Below are 18,346 nucleotides of genomic sequence, written 5' to 3' on the forward strand. Positions count from 1 at the left end.
TCAGCGAAAATGTATACCAGTGCCCCAAATTTACTTAACTTTACGTTACTCCTACAACAAACCTTTAAGAGGGGAGCGTAAAACAGAAGCCATATTCGTCTTAGCGCACCAGCAATAATTAATTGTACTGTAAAAGTGTTTTTATGATTTATTCATATTGAATATTGTCATGGATCTATCAGATTGCCCTATAAGTACAGCAGTTGTTTCTCTTATGAAGCTAGATTGATTGACGTTTTTTAAATGTGTTGTTTTCGTGAAGGAAAAAATGCAACAATAGAATGTCTGACTGTTAACTGAAACATTTCAAGGTAAGTAACCTATTTAAATTAATGATACATACATTTTCAATTTTACTTAGACCTATGACTTCCAAAAATTATGAAAAAAGACAAATGAGGTGAAATAAGTGTATTGTTGCATTCCTTTCATTTACAGTGTACTTTTGTTCCTCCCTACAAGTCCAAATCAGTCAAAGGGTAAAGGGTGGTCAAATTTACTCACATTAGCCGCAAATATAGCCAAATTTTCTGGAGGGAGTGAAAACTGGTTTAGTCCGTCTCTTAGTGCAAATGATAGATCCCCACAGAGACTGAAAAAAATTAAACTGTAAGCTTAGCTTTTTTTTTTTTTTTACTTGTCTGTAAAATTTCTATACTTTTGTCATTTAAAGGCTTTCGTGCAGAAATTGTCTTTAAAACCCTTCCTGCCATCTGGACCATACCACGCAAATGGAAAAATGGTGTGCACATCATACACGGAAATGAAGCGGTCCTTCATTGACATTCAACTTGTAAGTAGAAGCAACACTTAAAATTACAGTCCCCTGTGTAGTCAAGTCCCCTTTATTTATTTTGTATAAGACACACGTACAATACAAATAGTTCCAAGAAGATATTTTGAATAAAAAAATGATGACAGAATTTTCATTTTTGGGTGAATTATCACTTTAACCAATTTAAATTCGCTATAGCTTTTAACTCATTTAAATTCACTCATTTGTAAAGTGAGTGTATCAATGAAATATCATAATGCATGTTAACTGAACTTTTTTTTTTTTTAAATTCTTTTAAGGTTGGCACTAATTAGGGCTGTCAACGAATATTCTAAATTCGAATATGTATTCGAATAGTTAAAAAAAACGAATTTCGAAGGTGAAAATTATTTTTCGAATAAAAAAAAAAAATGTGGAAAAAAAGGCCCGCGGTAGTAGAGGCGTGGTTGTCTGCTTTGCGAGTCGGCACGCTAGCGCACCTGAGGGTTCAGGGACAGGTCACAGCCTCACAGGAGTCGCACTGTCTGGCACAGCATCACTGCTGAAAGTTGACGTGTCTTCATGAAAGATACCAACAAGTGCAGAGCCAACTCGACCGCAGCAGAGAAAATTAGGTAAAATTGTTGACCCGCGAGATAAAGTTGTATGCAAGCTATTTAAGATTACAGTTAGCATACCATTCGACCACTAGCAACATGAGGTCACATCTCAAAAATATGCACCCAAATGAGCATTTTATAATGTGTGGAACTCCAGCTAAACAGTCATGTCTTGACACTTAACGTTACTTTGCATCGCCCGCCGCAAGCTCTTTGTCTGCAACACGACAAGAGGCCATAACGGATAAAATAATTTCGTTCATTTGTAAGGACATGAGACCGATCAGTATCGCGGATAGGGCACGCTTCGGGGAGTTCTGTTAAGCAATGGATCCGAGGTTTGATTATTTATTGTTTCATGTCAAGGAAAAACGTTGTATTTTGTAATGAGTAAAAAACATTTTTATTTTATTGATCATCAGTATAAAAGGTCAGTATGAATATATTTATATGGTGTCATGAATATATTTCTTGACCTCAAGTAAAGTGGTAGACATTTAATTTGTCATTAAAATGTCATTAAGTGTTAATAATCTGTCATAAAGTTTTATAACGGTGTCATGAATATATTTACACGGTGTCATGAATATATTTCTTGACCTCAAGTAAAGTGGTTCACATTTAATATGTCATTAAAATGTAATCAAGTGTTAATAATCTGTCAAATAGCTTTATAACAGCGTCATGAATATTTTTAATTTCATGTTTTTTTTTTAGATAATAGACAATTTCAAATGTCTTAAAGAAGATGAATCGGTGTTAGAGAAATGAAATCAATCATCCAATAATAATAATAATTAAAATTGCTAAAATTATATTTTATTGTATTTGGAGAACGATACACCCAAAATTTAATTAAAACAGTGCAATGGTGGGGGTTTAGCAATGCAGCATTTGGTCCATATCACTGCAAAAACAGTTAATTACAGCATCCCACACATTTATATTGTCTTGACATGCTCTTTTACATCATAAATAAGTCTACCTAAGACACCATCATAATGGCATACAACTAACCAGTGGTGCCACTCTATCATTTTGAGGTGAGTTTCCAGTGACTCAGTAGTACGATTTCCTCTATGACACCATATTTCCAACTTGTAATTCTGCTATGCATGCTCATGTAGCAGAAATGAGTCGAACCAGACAAATCAAAGAGTCTATCAGAGCTGTGTGCATTGAAACGAGAGCCGAACTCCTCAGGAAGTCATAAATCAGTTCTAGTGCCACAAGAACCAAGCCAGATAACCAACCAACCAACTTGTTCACACAACAGCTTTCAACATTAACACCAATAGAACAATTATTGACAATTTTAATTCGAAGAAGAGATTGTCAAATTTATTGTTCGTGATTGAAATGCAACACTGGACATCACATGTAAACCCAGGAGATCAAGTTAAATACTTGCATTGACTCCCCCCCCCAGCCAGTGAAACCAGACTGAAATTCCTAAGGGGGGAGGGCTTTAAACCTTTGTCTTCACAGAAAAGTCCCTTTGCCAGAGAGTGGCAAAGAAACTGCTTTTTGTACATTATATATGGACCAGAATGAACTCAAAAAGACTTATAAATGAATCGTTCCATTGCTTAACTCCATATTCATTTATGTGTAACCCACACATTTGACTATCATGTATAATCACTTATTGTGTATGTCTTTTGATAACTATAGGATACATAGTCATGTCTAGTATTGACATAATCGAATTTTCTTGCTTGATGTTGTCCTGACAATCATTTATTTGTAAAATATATCATAATCATGTTATAGGAATCATGTCCAAAATTAGACCCTGTGAGGCAAGAACCACATGCTTGGTAAGATAAACAAATGATTTATGATACCCCAGACCCAAGACCATATCTGATTGGTCAAGGCAACATTTGAGGGGTGGCCAACTAGGAAGTTTAAATACTTTGGACCCCATGAAATTTTGCTTTTAGTTCTAGCATTGCTTGTGCTATCAGTCATGCCTTGCTTGCTGCTATTAGCCATGTCTGTTTCTAGTCTCTAGCTATGCTTCTGCTAGCTTGTAGCTTTTAGCCATGCGGTTTAGACATCACTGTTTTAGCGCGGTTCCTGCGTGCTTCGGCCTGCCTGTTGCTACTATGCCACGATGAGAAGGAACACAACCTAGTCTCGTCAAACTTTATTTCTTTTCTTTTCCGTTTGAGAGTTTCGTGTTCTGAGTTAAGTTTTGTAACGTTGAGTCTCCGACGCCTGACCTCGGATGCCCGTTCAACTTCGACCAGCGCACACGACTCTCCAGCTTCAGCCAACGCCCGAGCACAGGCTTCCCAAGACGTCACTTCAGCCAACTGAACTTCCAGCCAATCAGCGACACCGGGATACCCCTTTCAACTGGAGTCCCTTTCACAGCAAACGAAGGCAACGTATTCCCAGATATTTGTTGTGCTGGTGTATCTAATATAATTTTAACCTCATTGAGGAACTCAATGCGAGCGCTAATTATGTGATTGATGGTTGTTCATGTCTATGCAATTTAACGTATTGCTGTAAACTTGGGATTCCATATTTCCATTCTCTTAAACTCATCTTTTCCTAACTTTCGATCTTCCTGCAACTTGTGTGAATGTGTGAGTGCGTGCGTTTATGTGTTAGATTAGTTTATATGTCTTAGATTTATCGAATAAAGCCTTATTCATATTGAAAAGAGAAGTATCTTGTGTTTTGTGCTTACAAGTTAATGTCTTAAACTGCCGATCTTGTTACTGTGCTAATTGATAGTGTTTTCACTATAGTTTGGATATTAGTATCCAGCGCAGATTTGATGTTAAACGGCTCGTTCACTGAACCGCAGACGCGTCTCCGTGAACAGCCGTGAAACAGTGATTCTGTTCAAATTCCCTTTAAAATCTTAAATGATTCCCTTTGAGCTAAATTGACCTGTTTCCCTTACATCAATATGCTGAGTATGAGCACCAGTCCCTGGATCAACAAAGTGTATTTTATGGCAGACAGAATACTGACAATATCAGTACTGGGAAAGCTGTCTGTTGTAGGCACACCATTCATCCGTAAGGATTGATGTTCTAGGTCTGATAATTTGTTGAATTTGGCTTATAAGTGTTTGCCTTGAGCGGCCCTTGATTTCAGAATGGGTCTTCTGGAAAGACTATCAACCTCTAGCATCCCGAAGATCCACTGGCGTTTATGCCGCCAAGTGTTGCCACATCGGCCATGATGTTACTAAAATAAGAAATAAAACAAGATAAATTCTTTAATAAGGGTTGTGCTGTATTTTTTCTTCAATCATTGGAATCCAGTCCTCTTGGACAGTTAATAGACCGATCCTTCTTACCTGGCTTGATAACAAATAATTGCCCAACAGGTGCAAATGCATATTTATTTCTTAAATGTTTCCATTTTCATAATTTAATTTCCTTACAACAAAATATTGTTTCAATTTCATATTTTACTGTACAAGCTTTCATATAGTACAACATAAAAAATATTTTGGATTGTATTTCTTTTTAATGGAATTTACTGTAGATTAGCGGAATGCCATCCTAACCTGATTTCAATATATTTTGTTTACGGACTTATTGTCTGATTTTAAATGAAGGGTATATTTATTTCTTAATATATTGTATGTTTTCAAACTAAATAAGATATACACATTTTTGCATTGCAATCTCAACACATAAGACTGATGGGTTTTGTCTTATAAGGACATACACAGCAGCTATATACTGTAAACATACAGTATCAGCCTTGGCGCCTGTTTCCATGCATTAGCGCTCTCTAACGTCTCTCCAGCGCTACAAAACTTTCTAATATTAACGCGGGTTTTATTACTTGTCTAATCGTAACACTTCATTTTCGAGTTATTTTCCTCTGACCTTTTTGTCTTTTGTACACTGTAAAAAATTAACTGTAGAATTTACAGCAACTTACTGGCAATTTTGGTTGCCAGTAAGCCTGTAAATTTAACAAGAGTACTGTAAATCATAAACTACAATTATACTGTAAAATTATACAGCACACCTGTAAAAGCAACAAAACGAGCAGCTGTGAATTTACAGTTCTTTACTGTTATCTTTACAGTATGTTACTTTTATTAATAATGTGCTGAATAAAAACCTGATAACTCATTTCGTTTGAGGAAATTGATTGGTCAATTGCCATTAAATATTTAAAGCAGTGGTCACCAACCTCGGTCCTGGAGGGCTGCTGTCCTGCAGAGTTTAGCTCCAACCAGCTCCAACACACCTGTTTGAAAGTCAGTATGCCTAGTGAGATCTTGATTAGTTGGTTCAGGTGTGTTTAATTGGGGTTGGAGCTAAACTCTGCAGGACAGCGGCCCTCCAGGACTGAGATTGGTGACCCCTGATTTATACTGTGAGATTATTTCATTTGAATCCACTAAGAAAAAGACTTTATGAGTTAACTAGAAACATCAGTTTAACTAAATCCTACTAGTGATCATCATCACACGAACAAGTTGAAAAACCTAAAAACATCATCAATGCATCAACAACTACACAGTCACTGTCTTTAAATAAAGCAACATGCAGCATAACATCAGTGTTTTCCTGCTCATCCTGGACTGAAGCACAGGCTCTACTCTTCAACACAATGGTGAAACACAAAACTTAACAGAAACCCTTTAAATCCCAACAGAACATTAAACACTAACAACTTATCTCCACTATAGCATTATGTGCAAAAACACATAAAATCAAACCCAGCAAATCACAGAATTGTACTTTTTTGTTCATGTTGATGATGTATTGACAATAATTCATTTGAAGTTACCATGATCGTGATTAGTGCTTTCTGTAGTTGGGCTCTTGACTCCTTATTTCTTTAACATGTCTTTATACTTGCTTGTAAGGGCAATAAAAGCCAAGAGAAAATATACTCTGGTATCAATGGTTGTGTTTTGATGATGGGGTATCAATGTCTAGTTACTGATTTACTGACTAGAGTCTGTTCTCTGAATATGAAGAATTGGTTGTAATAGTAGTATGATGCTACAACGCGATGTCATGAGATCAGATCATTTGTGTTTTACGTATTTTTACGAATCACAAAACTTTTAAATTTACAGGAACACACACATATATCAAGAGTCAGCATATGAACCTCAACAGTGGTGACAAACAAAATATTCTGATAAACAGATAAACTCTAAACATCACAAATCAAGCTACTAAAAAGTCACATCAAAAAACAACAACAAAAATAAAAGCACATGGTAAAAAATAAAAGAAAATAATACAATTCATACACCGATTGTTGATGTCTGTGTGTGAGAAAATAACATGGCATTTATAAAACTTTCTATGCAGTATATACTATTAAACCGTTCAAATTATAACAATGCTTTTTGATATCATATGTGTATGATTAATAATCATTCATAAGAAATGACCCACATGATTGCTTGAGAACAGATTAACGTGAAAAAAGCGAGGTACAGCCTTGTAAGATCCATTGATGACATCATCAATACAGAGCCATAAACGCCAGATCATTTTTCTCTCAGTATTTTATGCTATAGCTGTTGTGCTTTATAAACACACAGGTAAAGCAGTCAGAGAAAAACTAATGTTCAAATGTCAAGGGCAAGAGCACAGCAAAAGTCAACACTCATCATGGTAAGTACACAATAAACAAACCATCAACATCTAAACCTCCATTAATTCTCAAAAAGACCTTTTGATTATGACAGAAATAAAGTCAGTGTGGCTAGTAATAAGTGAAGCAGGTAATGGTGTTTGTGGAGTTGTTTAATCCTCCTCTGCTGAGATCTTCAGAGATTTAATGTCTTCTTTTCTCTTCAGTTGATTTCATCTAAAGTGGCTTAAGTCAGTTGTTTACAGTAAAATCTCCCGTCATCTCTCTTTACATAATCTCAGACAGGCACTGCACTAACATGAAAAAACTGATACATGTCAAGTAAAGTTTAAGTAGGGATGCATGCAAATAAACAGCCTACCTTTCGTTTGTAAGCAAATTTCCTCTCATCGATAACAACAAATCGATGTTGACCACCAATTCTCATTCCTCTGATCCTCAGTCTCTTGAGGGCAGCAATGCACACCTTCAAATACAGAAATAACACATAACAAGTTGACTGTTACAATTTCTTAGTATGGAATTTTATAAAGTTGAGTGCACCAAATAAATATGTAGCAATGCTGAATCCAGTTGTCTACAGTGGGTTTGGACTTATCAAACCCTGAAATAATATTTTTCACATTTTTTACAACTGATAAGTAATGCAACAACCTTTCTGAGTACTTTTGTCATTCTTGTCAGTGTCTTCGAGCTTCCTGCTATACCGTCATTGATCATGGCAAGCTGCTTCAACTGCAAAACTTGTGCAAACCTGTAGGGAAGGAACAAATATTAAAACACCTAATTAGAGACACTTAAAATTGTATTGTTTTTGCATTGATGGCCTTGCCTGCATAATTTCCTGTCACTGAACTGGGTAAAAGCAAACAACCCTTTGCGAAACAAAACTAGCCCCCTCTTTATTTTGATTCAAATAGTATAATATGACATTGTTGTAAAAACTTTTCTACCACTGTTTGGCACATTAACAAAAAAATTTTCTGGTGAATTCTGAAAATGGAGTCTGTATATTGCAATATTCAGGGCTGAGTTGATGTTGATAAATACACAAGTATAATTCACACACTACAAATCTTTAATGTATTTGTATTTAAGCTGTAAAAACTCGATTGCATTTTGGACACTGCATCCTAACTATTCTTCTTTTTTTCGTGTTATCATAACTTCTAATATTTTTTAGGAGTTCTTGCAATAACCGCGTCATCTGTAACTGCTTTCTAAGCCAACAACCCAACCAGCCTCTGTCCTGTTCCATATTCAAATGTCGTGCCACTTTAAATTTTGGCGCCTACTGGATGCGCGCGACATGCGTACCTGACTGTCCCACATTTATAATTGTCATATAACATACCACACGGACAACATACAGGAGCATCAAAGAAACGAAGTACCCACGAAGTTCTCTATTTGAGGTAAGCTAAACATGAAACATTTGTATTTATTTAGGAACATTGACATCATCAGTCTTTACTGTTCTAGCCAAAGTTGTACAGAACTGGTAGTTTACGAATGTAGCTGACATGACCTGGTGTTCATGCAAAAGAGCACATGGTGGAGTGATGGAGGCCAAGGAAGGTAAAGAAGAAGTACAAGTTGTGGATGATGCGTTTGCGAATGAGGGCCTACAACAAGATGTGGATGAGGTCCCTGTTGGCCCAAAGAGAAAGAAGACAGTCAAACATTCCCTGAGGAAATTATGTAAGTCATTTTTGTGTTAATACTTTAACAACCAGTGCTTAATTAAAACCTAGCTTAGTGTTCTAGCCACTTTGTCAGCAGATTGCCAGCATTTTTTCAATCTGTATTTGGCTGATTGTGGCACATCATATTTCCTATTTTTATTATTTTGTTGATATTGTATTTTTGGTAATTGTAGCATAATAGTGTTGTCCCAATGGTAAAATTGCAACCAGTCCAAATACAAGTAATTTTACACAGTTCTCCATACCAAAGTAAACATGTTTAATTTAGTTTTTTTTTTTTTGTGCAAAATTCTGTCTAATAATAATAATACATATTATTTATGTTTTTGCTGTTATTGCATCATGGATTATATATATATATATATATATATATATATATATATATATATATATATATATATATATATATATATATATATATAGCCAAGTACTTGGCTTTTATTTTGCAACATGCATTTAAATTGATGCACTCTGTTTTAAGAACACCAGGACATATGATTTTAAAGTTGCCCATTACTGAAGTTTAAGCCAAAATGTATATTCTGTCATAATTTTCTCTCATTTATGATGTTCAAAACCTGTTTGACTTTAGTTTTTTCTGGATATAAGATATTTTGAGATATGTTTGTAAACAAAGAGTTTTGGCTGCCATTAACTTCCATATGGACTAAAAACAAAAACAACACTGAAACATTTCTCAAAATATCTTCTTTTGTGTTTCACAGGAAAAAGAAATTCATACAGATTTTGAATGAAATGAGGATGGGTAAATGAAAACAAAATGTTTCATAATAAATAATCCTATATTTAGCCTTTAAACCAGACAAGAACAGACAGTAATTTCCACACTGATTCAGTGTGCATCCTCCACCCAGGCTGGTTATGTTTGATTTAGGCTGTCAGATATGAAAGGACACAGCTTACTGTGCTGGTTCTTGTAAATTGAAAGGAGAATGCACAGTGAACCAGCAGGTTAAGTATAATTCTTTCATATCTGCTGTTGCCTGAAAAGAAGCTGGCACGATTAAACGTATTTGCTATTACATATCTGTAACAATGAAAGACAATTGCCAGGAATTCCCAAAACTCACATTTCCACTCCGCCACCTCAAACATCTCCCAGAAGACACGTGTTACTCACCATTTTACAGAAGCTTCTCAGGCATACCACTTGTCCCAGAACCTCCCGCATTTCGATAGCGTTTCCCGGATGCCGAGAAATCGCAGAGTGGGATGTCTGGCATCTTAAAGAACATTAGCTGAAATTAAACCTACTTCTAATACTGCAAGGATGACTGCAAGTGTCTCTTTAATATTTGTATTAATTAGGACTGTCAACTGATTAAAATACTTAATCACAATAAATACTTTTGAAAGCCCTAGTTTATTTATTTGTTTGTATTGGTTATTTTTTTGTTCAATGACCACAACAGAGGGAATCATCCGCCGCTACAAGAATGCCCTTAAGAGATTCACCAAGTTTGGATCCATGAAAAAGGCCTTTGCCAAGATTAATGTTGACCGCAACACAATTGCAAGAACAGCTATAATTGCTGAGCTAGCAATCACATATCCTGATACATTTCAGGAGCTGCTCCCTACAGATGAAGTCAATGAGAAGATCTCAGAGTTTGCAGAGCGCTGCAAGAGGGCTATGTCAAAAGAGATGGCTGAAACGATCACAGCAAAGACAAAAAGTGGACAACACCTAATTTTTTTTCTTCTCCTAAAAAAGTTATCCTGTTGTTTTCCCTCCAAAACAATATATATATGTGTTGAGATTATTTTGTAACCCTCTTTTTGAGGAAGCACAGGTAATTATTATTATTTTATTGGCCATTTTAACTGTTATAGCACCAGCTATTTTCTGATCTTAATGAAACTTTGCATGCTTGGTGGGTCATCTTTCACATGTTATAACCAAGTTTCATAAAGTTTAGAGTTTTTGTTTCAGTTTTATAGGCTTTAGGTTACATGTGGCCACGGCCCTTTCCTAAATGACCTCTTATAGCTAACCAAAGGACAAAATGCAACATATTTTTGAAAATTATTGATCTAGAGAGTCCAGAGAATATTATTGCAGTGGTTTGATCAAGACTGAATAAAAAACCAGGTGACCCAAAACATTCAAATTCGTGGACCAATTTTACGAAAAAGGCTATAACTCGGGAACAAAATGAGATATCTTCACCAAACTCAGAACTCATATGCATGAACAAAAACTTTAGTCAAATTATTTTTTTTTTCCATATCTGCCACTTGGTGGCGCTACAGGATGAAAAAAAATCAAATGGCTATAACTAAGCAACCGTTGATCCAATCAACTTGAAAATTGATATGGCCCAATGTGGCACAAGTGCTCTATGAGGAATTTCACTTATCTTAAAAAACATGGCCGCCATTGGCCAAACAACTTTAAGCACCTATTTGACAAGGTTAATGTAAGTCGATCGGAACGAAACTCGGTGGGCATGTTCGACTCATTGCCCTAAAGGTCTGTAAGTATTTTGAAAGAAATTGCCCACAACATTGTCACCTCCCACAGAACACAACAAAGCGATCTGATTACAGCGCCACCTATTTTCCAAAAATGATAATGCATCATTTTACTGGAGTTTTACTGGCTGTTTCAATTACACTCTTCCAATAATTGCTTTTCTTACTCGTTGCATTTGGTCTGATGCTCCATGCCATGCTTAGCTCCTCGCTGTGGAACTTTTATTAACGATTTTCAGCCATTTCAATTACAATCATGCAATTATTAATTTCATTATTCATTGTTGCATTTGGTCTGATGCTACATATGCTTAGCTCCTGATGTTGCCGCTGGAATGCTTGGCCCCGTGATTGCTGCTTGCAGCTATATTTTGTATTTTTTTTTCATTCTATGTCAGAACCCTCTGTGTGAGGAAGAGCAAGTTCTGTTACTTGTCAGTTTTTTATGTATTGTGCACATAAATAAAGTTAAGTAAAATCTTTTGACGTGTCTGTTGCATTTTGTTAAGGTATTTAACATTATTTGACCATATAGGAATACCACTTAACATTTAATGACAAATAAAAACTTGTACCACTGCAGAAAAATATTCATGACACTGTTATAAAACTATTTGACAGATTATTAACGCTTAATGACATTTTAATGACAAATTCAATTTGTACCACTGAAGGAAAAAAATCTGGTCATAAATTCATGACACAATTATAATGCCGGCCTCATGACAGTCAAAACCAACCACATGACAGTTTAATGTACTGTTAACCCATAAAGCTAAGTAGTTTCTTAAATTTGATAATTAATCTGCTATGTCATATTTTATAACAGATTTATGACAGGTTATGTTTTCTTGGTAATGTCAAGTTGTCATTACCAGGACACTGACAAGTTGCGTTGTCTTGGTAATGTCAAGTTGTCATGACAAAGACACTGACACGTTAGGCATTAAAAATGTCATGATTGAGCGAATGACACTTAATGACAGTTGTCATAAACATGCATATAAACTCCTTCATATTCATGACGTGTGTCATAGCATGATTATGAAGGTGTCATGTTAGTCTTATGCACACCCCTTCAAGTAAATTGTTACCCAAAGTAGTTTCAAAATATGGTTGTATTAAGTAATTTTTTATAAAAATACTGATGTTAATTAATATAAATAATGAACTCAACTGTTGGGTAACTTTTAACCCAACAGGGTTTTAACCCAATGGGTTGGGTTGAAATAACCCACAGATGGGAAGGTGCTATACCAACCCATATTTGGGTTACTTGTTGGGTTATTTTTAACCCAACATTTTTTAGTGTGTATATATATTATAAGAACAATGTAATACACAAGATAATAGTTTAATTTTCAACTGAAACAGGACCCTTTCCAGAATCTGTGATAACTCGTGATCATATGGGACAGACAGATTGTTTAAATTAGATGTAGATTTTTTTTATTGTTCAAATGATGAAAAGTGCCAAATTGCATTGCACTAAATCCTTCTGTGTTAGACAACATATTACTTTAAATGAATAAAGATTCACCTTTTTTGTTTTGTTTTCGGACATACTTGAAAGTGTATCGTGTTCAATTTTATTTGCAGTTTTTTTATGTTTGCCATCAGCTGTTTTTTTATCTTTCAAGTGCTTTATTTCATTCTCTTGGATGGTTTTAGTGAGCTCATCCATCTTCTGCTTTAACATTTCAAGCTCCTCTCTGTCATTCATTGTTTGGCCTTTTTCTTTTTCCTTTTGGTTATCATCACAAATGCTCATCATCAATCATCTCCTTTTCATCTTCAGCAGGATTTTTTCTATTTTCTGCCTCTGAATTCTCTGCTTCATTCCTACACTGTTTCTTGTTCTTGTTAAACATAGCTTCGGTGTAACGTTTTTCTTCATTCTTCTCCACAATCTCATTCATCTTTTTTAGGAGTGAAGACACTTGCTGGTGATCCTTTTTGTTTCTGTTGTTAAAGACGTGGTATCTTCCTCCACATACCTGAATTAATTTTTTCAAATCTGAGTGAAGTTCTTTCAGGTAGTCTTCAATAGGTCTCTCCTCCAGCTCATCCCCTTTGGTGAACAGCACAATCATGTATTTGATGACTTCGTCCCCAAACTCCTTCAGGATATTCATGGCTGTTGTTACCTCTTCATTGGTAAACCTGCCAATAGGCAGCAGTAAGAGAAACACATGTGGCCTGGTCATGTTAACAAATTCAATGATATTCTGTTTCATTTCAGTCTCAAACTGAGAAGAATCACACCATCCTGGAGTGTCAATCACATAGATTTTTTGCTTGTCCACAGTGGAGATGCTCATTGAACAAGCTCGAGTGACTCGCTCTGAGCTGGGCGCTGTGTGAAATGCAGGGCAACCCAGAAGAGTGTTTCCTGATGCACTCTTCCCTGCTCCTTGCTTTCCCAACAGAATAATTGTCAGCTGCTCCATGTCCAGCCTTTCACTGACAAAGAAAAATAATGAACATATTTGCAAGTCAGAATTAATATGTAGCCTGCTGCTGAACAAGTATTCAAAGTTAAAAAGTAATTTATCTTTGCAATGTTCTTCATAGCTTTTCCTAGAAAAGATATTACAGTACCTTTTAGTCTCTGTGCTCTGCTTTTTCTGCTATAAGGAAATGTGAGCAGCACATTTATACTCTGACTGGATGCTCCACCTCCATCTGAAGATGTCACAAACTCTCCACAGGTTTCTCAAGAGCCCCATCCACTGGAACTCAATAGATTCAGCAGGTCTTTGTTTTGTGTTTTATATATCATTGGTTTTTATGACATGGGGGAAATGTGGTGTGTTGTGTCACATCAACGTTTCTTGTTTCTCATTATGAAACAACACATTGATCTCATTGCAATGCATTGCAACCACAACTGCTACAATAAATGTAATGAAAAATAGTTTGGAAAACAACAACAACAAAACATTTAATCATCAAGGTCCAAGCACCAATATGTGCATGACTAGGTGATTCAATTTCCCTTTATCTGTTTCAGTATAAAGTGCTATACTGCAAATTCTTGAATCTCAATTTATAAGAAATGTTGTGATAAACCAGTTTGCAGAAATACATGCCATTCTTGCAAGTTGTAGCACCTCTTATGAGCAGAATCTGACAGGACCTGTTCAGATGTGCATCCTCAGAATGTCCTCGTCTATGTGTATTTCGTCAAGTTTGGATTTTGCATTCAGAAGATATAAGTCTATTAGTTAAAAAATTATAATTTTATTTGGCTTATATATTAGCCATATAATAAGTCAGATTTTATTCCCTAAAGTTGCAGATTTATGAACTGCAATGTAAATGGCCTTATTATAGTGCTACCTAGTATAGGAAGCACCCAAGTTTCCAGCAATATGGTTTAATCACTTTCTGTGCTAACAATGAATGGCAAGTCTTATCCACATTTGTAAATAAAGTATACAGTGTCAGAGTCAATATAAATCTGCTTGAAAGAAATGTTTTTATATTGCTGCAGGGCTTTAAATATTGCATTACAGAAAAGTATGTTAAATGTGGTTAAAGATACAACATAATTTCCTTAATAAAAAAAATTAGTTTCCATAACATACAAATGTTGTCAAGCTTGTCAAACATTCAAATACATTTTGGGCATGTGTTCTTCATACAAATGTATAATTTATTCCATTCAAATGCCTTTTTGTGTAATTATTTATTTTTTATCTTTGTATTAGTCAAATTCAATGTAAGCATATAAGAAAGTGAGTCAAAAATCTACACCTTAGAAACAAAAAATAAAGGGCATGAATTGTTGTGATTTTTCAGATCACTCACTGCTCTGCCATTTTAACTTCACATAAACACTGAGAGAAGCAGAGCACAGCATTTCCTCTCTAACACATCTCGGGTCTCTTCTTGGCTGCCCGGCAGCGGAGAACTTTTAGGAAACTGTCAATTTTGTGAGAGTCCCTGCGGAAACAGGACAGCAGGAAATGGAAATTGACAAGTCGGGAGGTTTTATCCTGGCCGAGGCTGTTGATGTCAAAAGGGAGAGAGGACAGGTTGTCTGAAGTTGAGTCCATCTGTCGAGAAGAAAACATGGTCAGGGACAATGAATAACCCAACCCTGTTTAAAAAGATTTCCTTCAATGTTTTTATCCAAACACCATTCAGTTTTACTTCCCTCCTACAGTCACCATTCACAATATACAATCTGTGAGATGTTCTCTCAAGTACAATCACCTTGTTAAAGACGTGCTCCAGACCTGCTCCCAGGCTGTTGATGTTGTCCTGCAGCTCTTTGGTCTTGCTGTCAATGGTGTTGCGTTCTGGATGTGCCAGGCTGGACGCCTCAGAGGAGAGAAGGGCGAGGGGATCGGACCACGCCAGCAGCAGAGACCGAGCCAGAGACAGCAGCTCATCCTCCTGCACACACAATCAGATAAAACTTCATACACCGCTTGTCTGTTTTGCCTGTAACTACGATTGTGACCACAAGTAGGAGATGTTTAGTCATAGTTAACACTGCACATTAAAGGGTTAGTTCACCCAAAAAATAAAAGAATCAAGTAAATTCATTTGTTCCAAGTCCATAAGACTGTTGAACCAATGAGGTTTGACGAATGCATGTTCGTAATTCTGCAAGAACCAGTGAGTCAGAGAGGCTATTGAGTTCACATGTATCACATATAATGTACTCTATTTATGTATTTTGATTATTGCTCATATGTGAATAAAAACCTAAATTAATCTATTCAACATGGTCTGATGGTCTCTTCAGAGGACTTTAACAGATAAAACAGCTTGATTCATATAGATTTATTTTTCTTCTATAATTAAACACATCATTTTTTTTATTAAACACATTTTTATGAATTATGTTTTTTGTATATTTTGTTTTATATAAAGTATCAAAGTCCCATAACTGTCACCGTCCCACCTGTGGGACGCTTGGCACTCTTTTTTTTTGTTGTTGTCTTTTTCTCTATAAAATCTTTTAGTAATCATCATAAATCATATATCATTTGAAAGCTTAGAAGCCCAAGATTCATCCTGTGAATTTTGAAATCGGACATTGCTTCACCATGGAAATGGTACTTTAAATTCTAATGGCGGTCACCTCCCTCTTAGTGGGCAGGGCCAAGTGTCATAAAACATAATGCATTTTTCTAGAACCAAAACTTTTTATAATCTTGGCAACAAACATATGATTGGAAAGGTCTGAGTGTCAGGATGTTATTTTGAGATAGAAGTAAAATTCACAGAAGAATCTAGAGAAAAATTCATTAAGCAAAATTCAAAATAGTTTTGATGACTTCCAGTGGCTGTGTGTGGTATGACGCCCTAAATAAAATCTCACAGGAACCTCAGATTTTTTCATATTAACTTCAAATTTGTAACATAACTTATTTATACACAAGGCTTTAATTTTATACCAAATTTAGAGTAAAACCTGTTATGTAAAATATTTATAATAAATAAAATAAAATAAAATTAATATAGCACATTTTATTTACAGTACATTTAAACTTCTATAACTTTTTGATACTTTCATTTTTTTTTTAAATTCCACTTTTGCTAATTTTTGTCTTTAAAAAGAGACCAACGATAGGTTTATATTCCAAAGTGTTCATAAATTGCAGTAATTTAAGTTTGGATAGTGCACTTTAATGCCTATTTAAAAAATGGGGGGGGGGGGGGGGGTGACAGTTAAGCAATTTAATAATATATTTGTATACTATAAAAATTATATTTGTATTAAATTATCAATAAATGTATATATATATATATATATATATATATATATATATATATATATTTTTTTTTTTTTTTATTATACAATTGTTCAAATAACAAAATAATAATAAAATAAGCTGGAACACACTCTCAGAAATAAAAGTACGGAAGTTGTTACAGGGGTGATACCTTTTCAAGGTACACATTCAAACCTAAAAGGGTCCATATCTTAAATCTTAAAGGTACATATTAGTACCTAAAGTTTACATATTACAGAGATACAAAAGTATAGAGATAAAGAAACATGTACCTTTTGAAAAGGTATCACCCCAGTTACAGTTGTCATACCTTTTTTCTGAGAGTGCAGGAGAAAGTTTATGACATTTGATATGATGATTTGAGATGAGGATGGATGCAGTAAAGCATGCTCTTACCGGGACTTTCAGGGCTTGGTCTTTGTCATTGGGAATCTGAAGAGAGGATGTGTGGCACATCGACGGACGGGGCATCATTACCCTTCCAACCGGAGGAAAGTGAGAATCCTGTGGAGGAAAACAACGTTAACATTAAACAAGCAACATCAAATCAATGAAAGAAATACCTGTTTGGATAAAACTGAAGTCAAATATTGCAGATAACCCAGTGAGTGGGCATACGACACCAGGGTGTTTGGGACTGACCAGGTCATTAGTGAGAGAGGTGCTGAGAGAGTGAAGTTTGTCTGAGAGTTGAGAGGCTCGCTCCAGTAAATCATTCAGACCGACACCGTTGATGGAGACAAACCCACACATCAGAACAGCCACTGAAACGCAAAAAGAAAAAGAAACCCTTCAAAAATAACATTAGGGTCATCTGAAGTCCAGTTAGCATGAACAGAAAATGGAAAAGAGGATGTAAAGAACAAGGGAGGAGAAGTAAAGTGTAAAATGTTGCAGGGAACTTTGCTTACCTGCAAAGTACAGTCTAGATCCTTGAGTCATTTTAACTGGTTTTAACAGGTCTTGGTTGAATCTTTGCAGTCTGATTTCCTCTCTTGAGCTCTCTGTCATTTTCTTCCCATTATATAGGCCTGCTCTTCTCGGTCCTCTCATTTGCATATGCAATGTCTTGCACTCCAGGTGTATTAGTTAAATCCTGAAACTAATGATAAACATTGATGTGAGGCTGATCAATATTTATAAGCTGTTTGAGTAGATACAGGACACAAAAATCAAATAATCAGAGGTCAGATGATGTGCCAGTTAAATATATGTAAAACATTCTTTCTTCTATTTAACTTTTAAATGTAGTGATGATTATTTGTGACATTTAATGAGCTGTGTGCCAATTTTTTTTCTTCTAAAATTTTTTTATTTAAAAAAATAATTTGCGATGCAATTATTTTAGGGTGTCTGAATGGAAAAATGAACTGATTCTAATAGTGCACCACCAGCAGTGTCAAAAAGAGC

The 18,346-nt window shown here is 35.4% G+C and overlaps 2 protein-coding genes across 2 annotated transcripts; both read right to left on the minus strand.

The window, feature by feature from the left end:
• Positions 1 to 12,940: 12,940 nt before the first annotated feature.
• LOC127952277 (GTPase IMAP family member 4-like) lies at positions 12,941 to 13,633 on the minus strand. Its single transcript, XM_052550667.1, has one exon. The coding sequence runs from the start codon at positions 13,631 to 13,633 to the stop codon at positions 12,941 to 12,943; it is 693 nt and encodes a 230-aa protein (XP_052406627.1).
• Positions 13,634 to 14,596: 963 nt separating this feature from the next.
• LOC127953598 (prolactin) lies at positions 14,597 to 18,020 on the minus strand. Its single transcript, XM_052552804.1, has 5 exons — positions 17,848 to 18,020; positions 17,579 to 17,700; positions 17,333 to 17,440; positions 15,405 to 15,587; positions 14,597 to 15,244 (listed from the first exon to the last, which is right to left on the minus strand). Exons 1-5 carry the CDS (start codon positions 17,993 to 17,995, stop codon positions 15,056 to 15,058), a joined length of 750 nt encoding a protein of 249 aa, XP_052408764.1. The 5' UTR covers positions 17,996 to 18,020; the 3' UTR covers positions 14,597 to 15,055.
• Positions 18,021 to 18,346: the final 326 nt, after the last annotated feature.

Source organism: Carassius gibelio, chromosome B3 (assembly GCF_023724105.1).
Source record: "Carassius gibelio isolate Cgi1373 ecotype wild population from Czech Republic chromosome B3, carGib1.2-hapl.c, whole genome shotgun sequence".
Lineage (NCBI taxonomy): Eukaryota > Metazoa > Chordata > Actinopteri > Cypriniformes > Cyprinidae > Carassius > Carassius gibelio.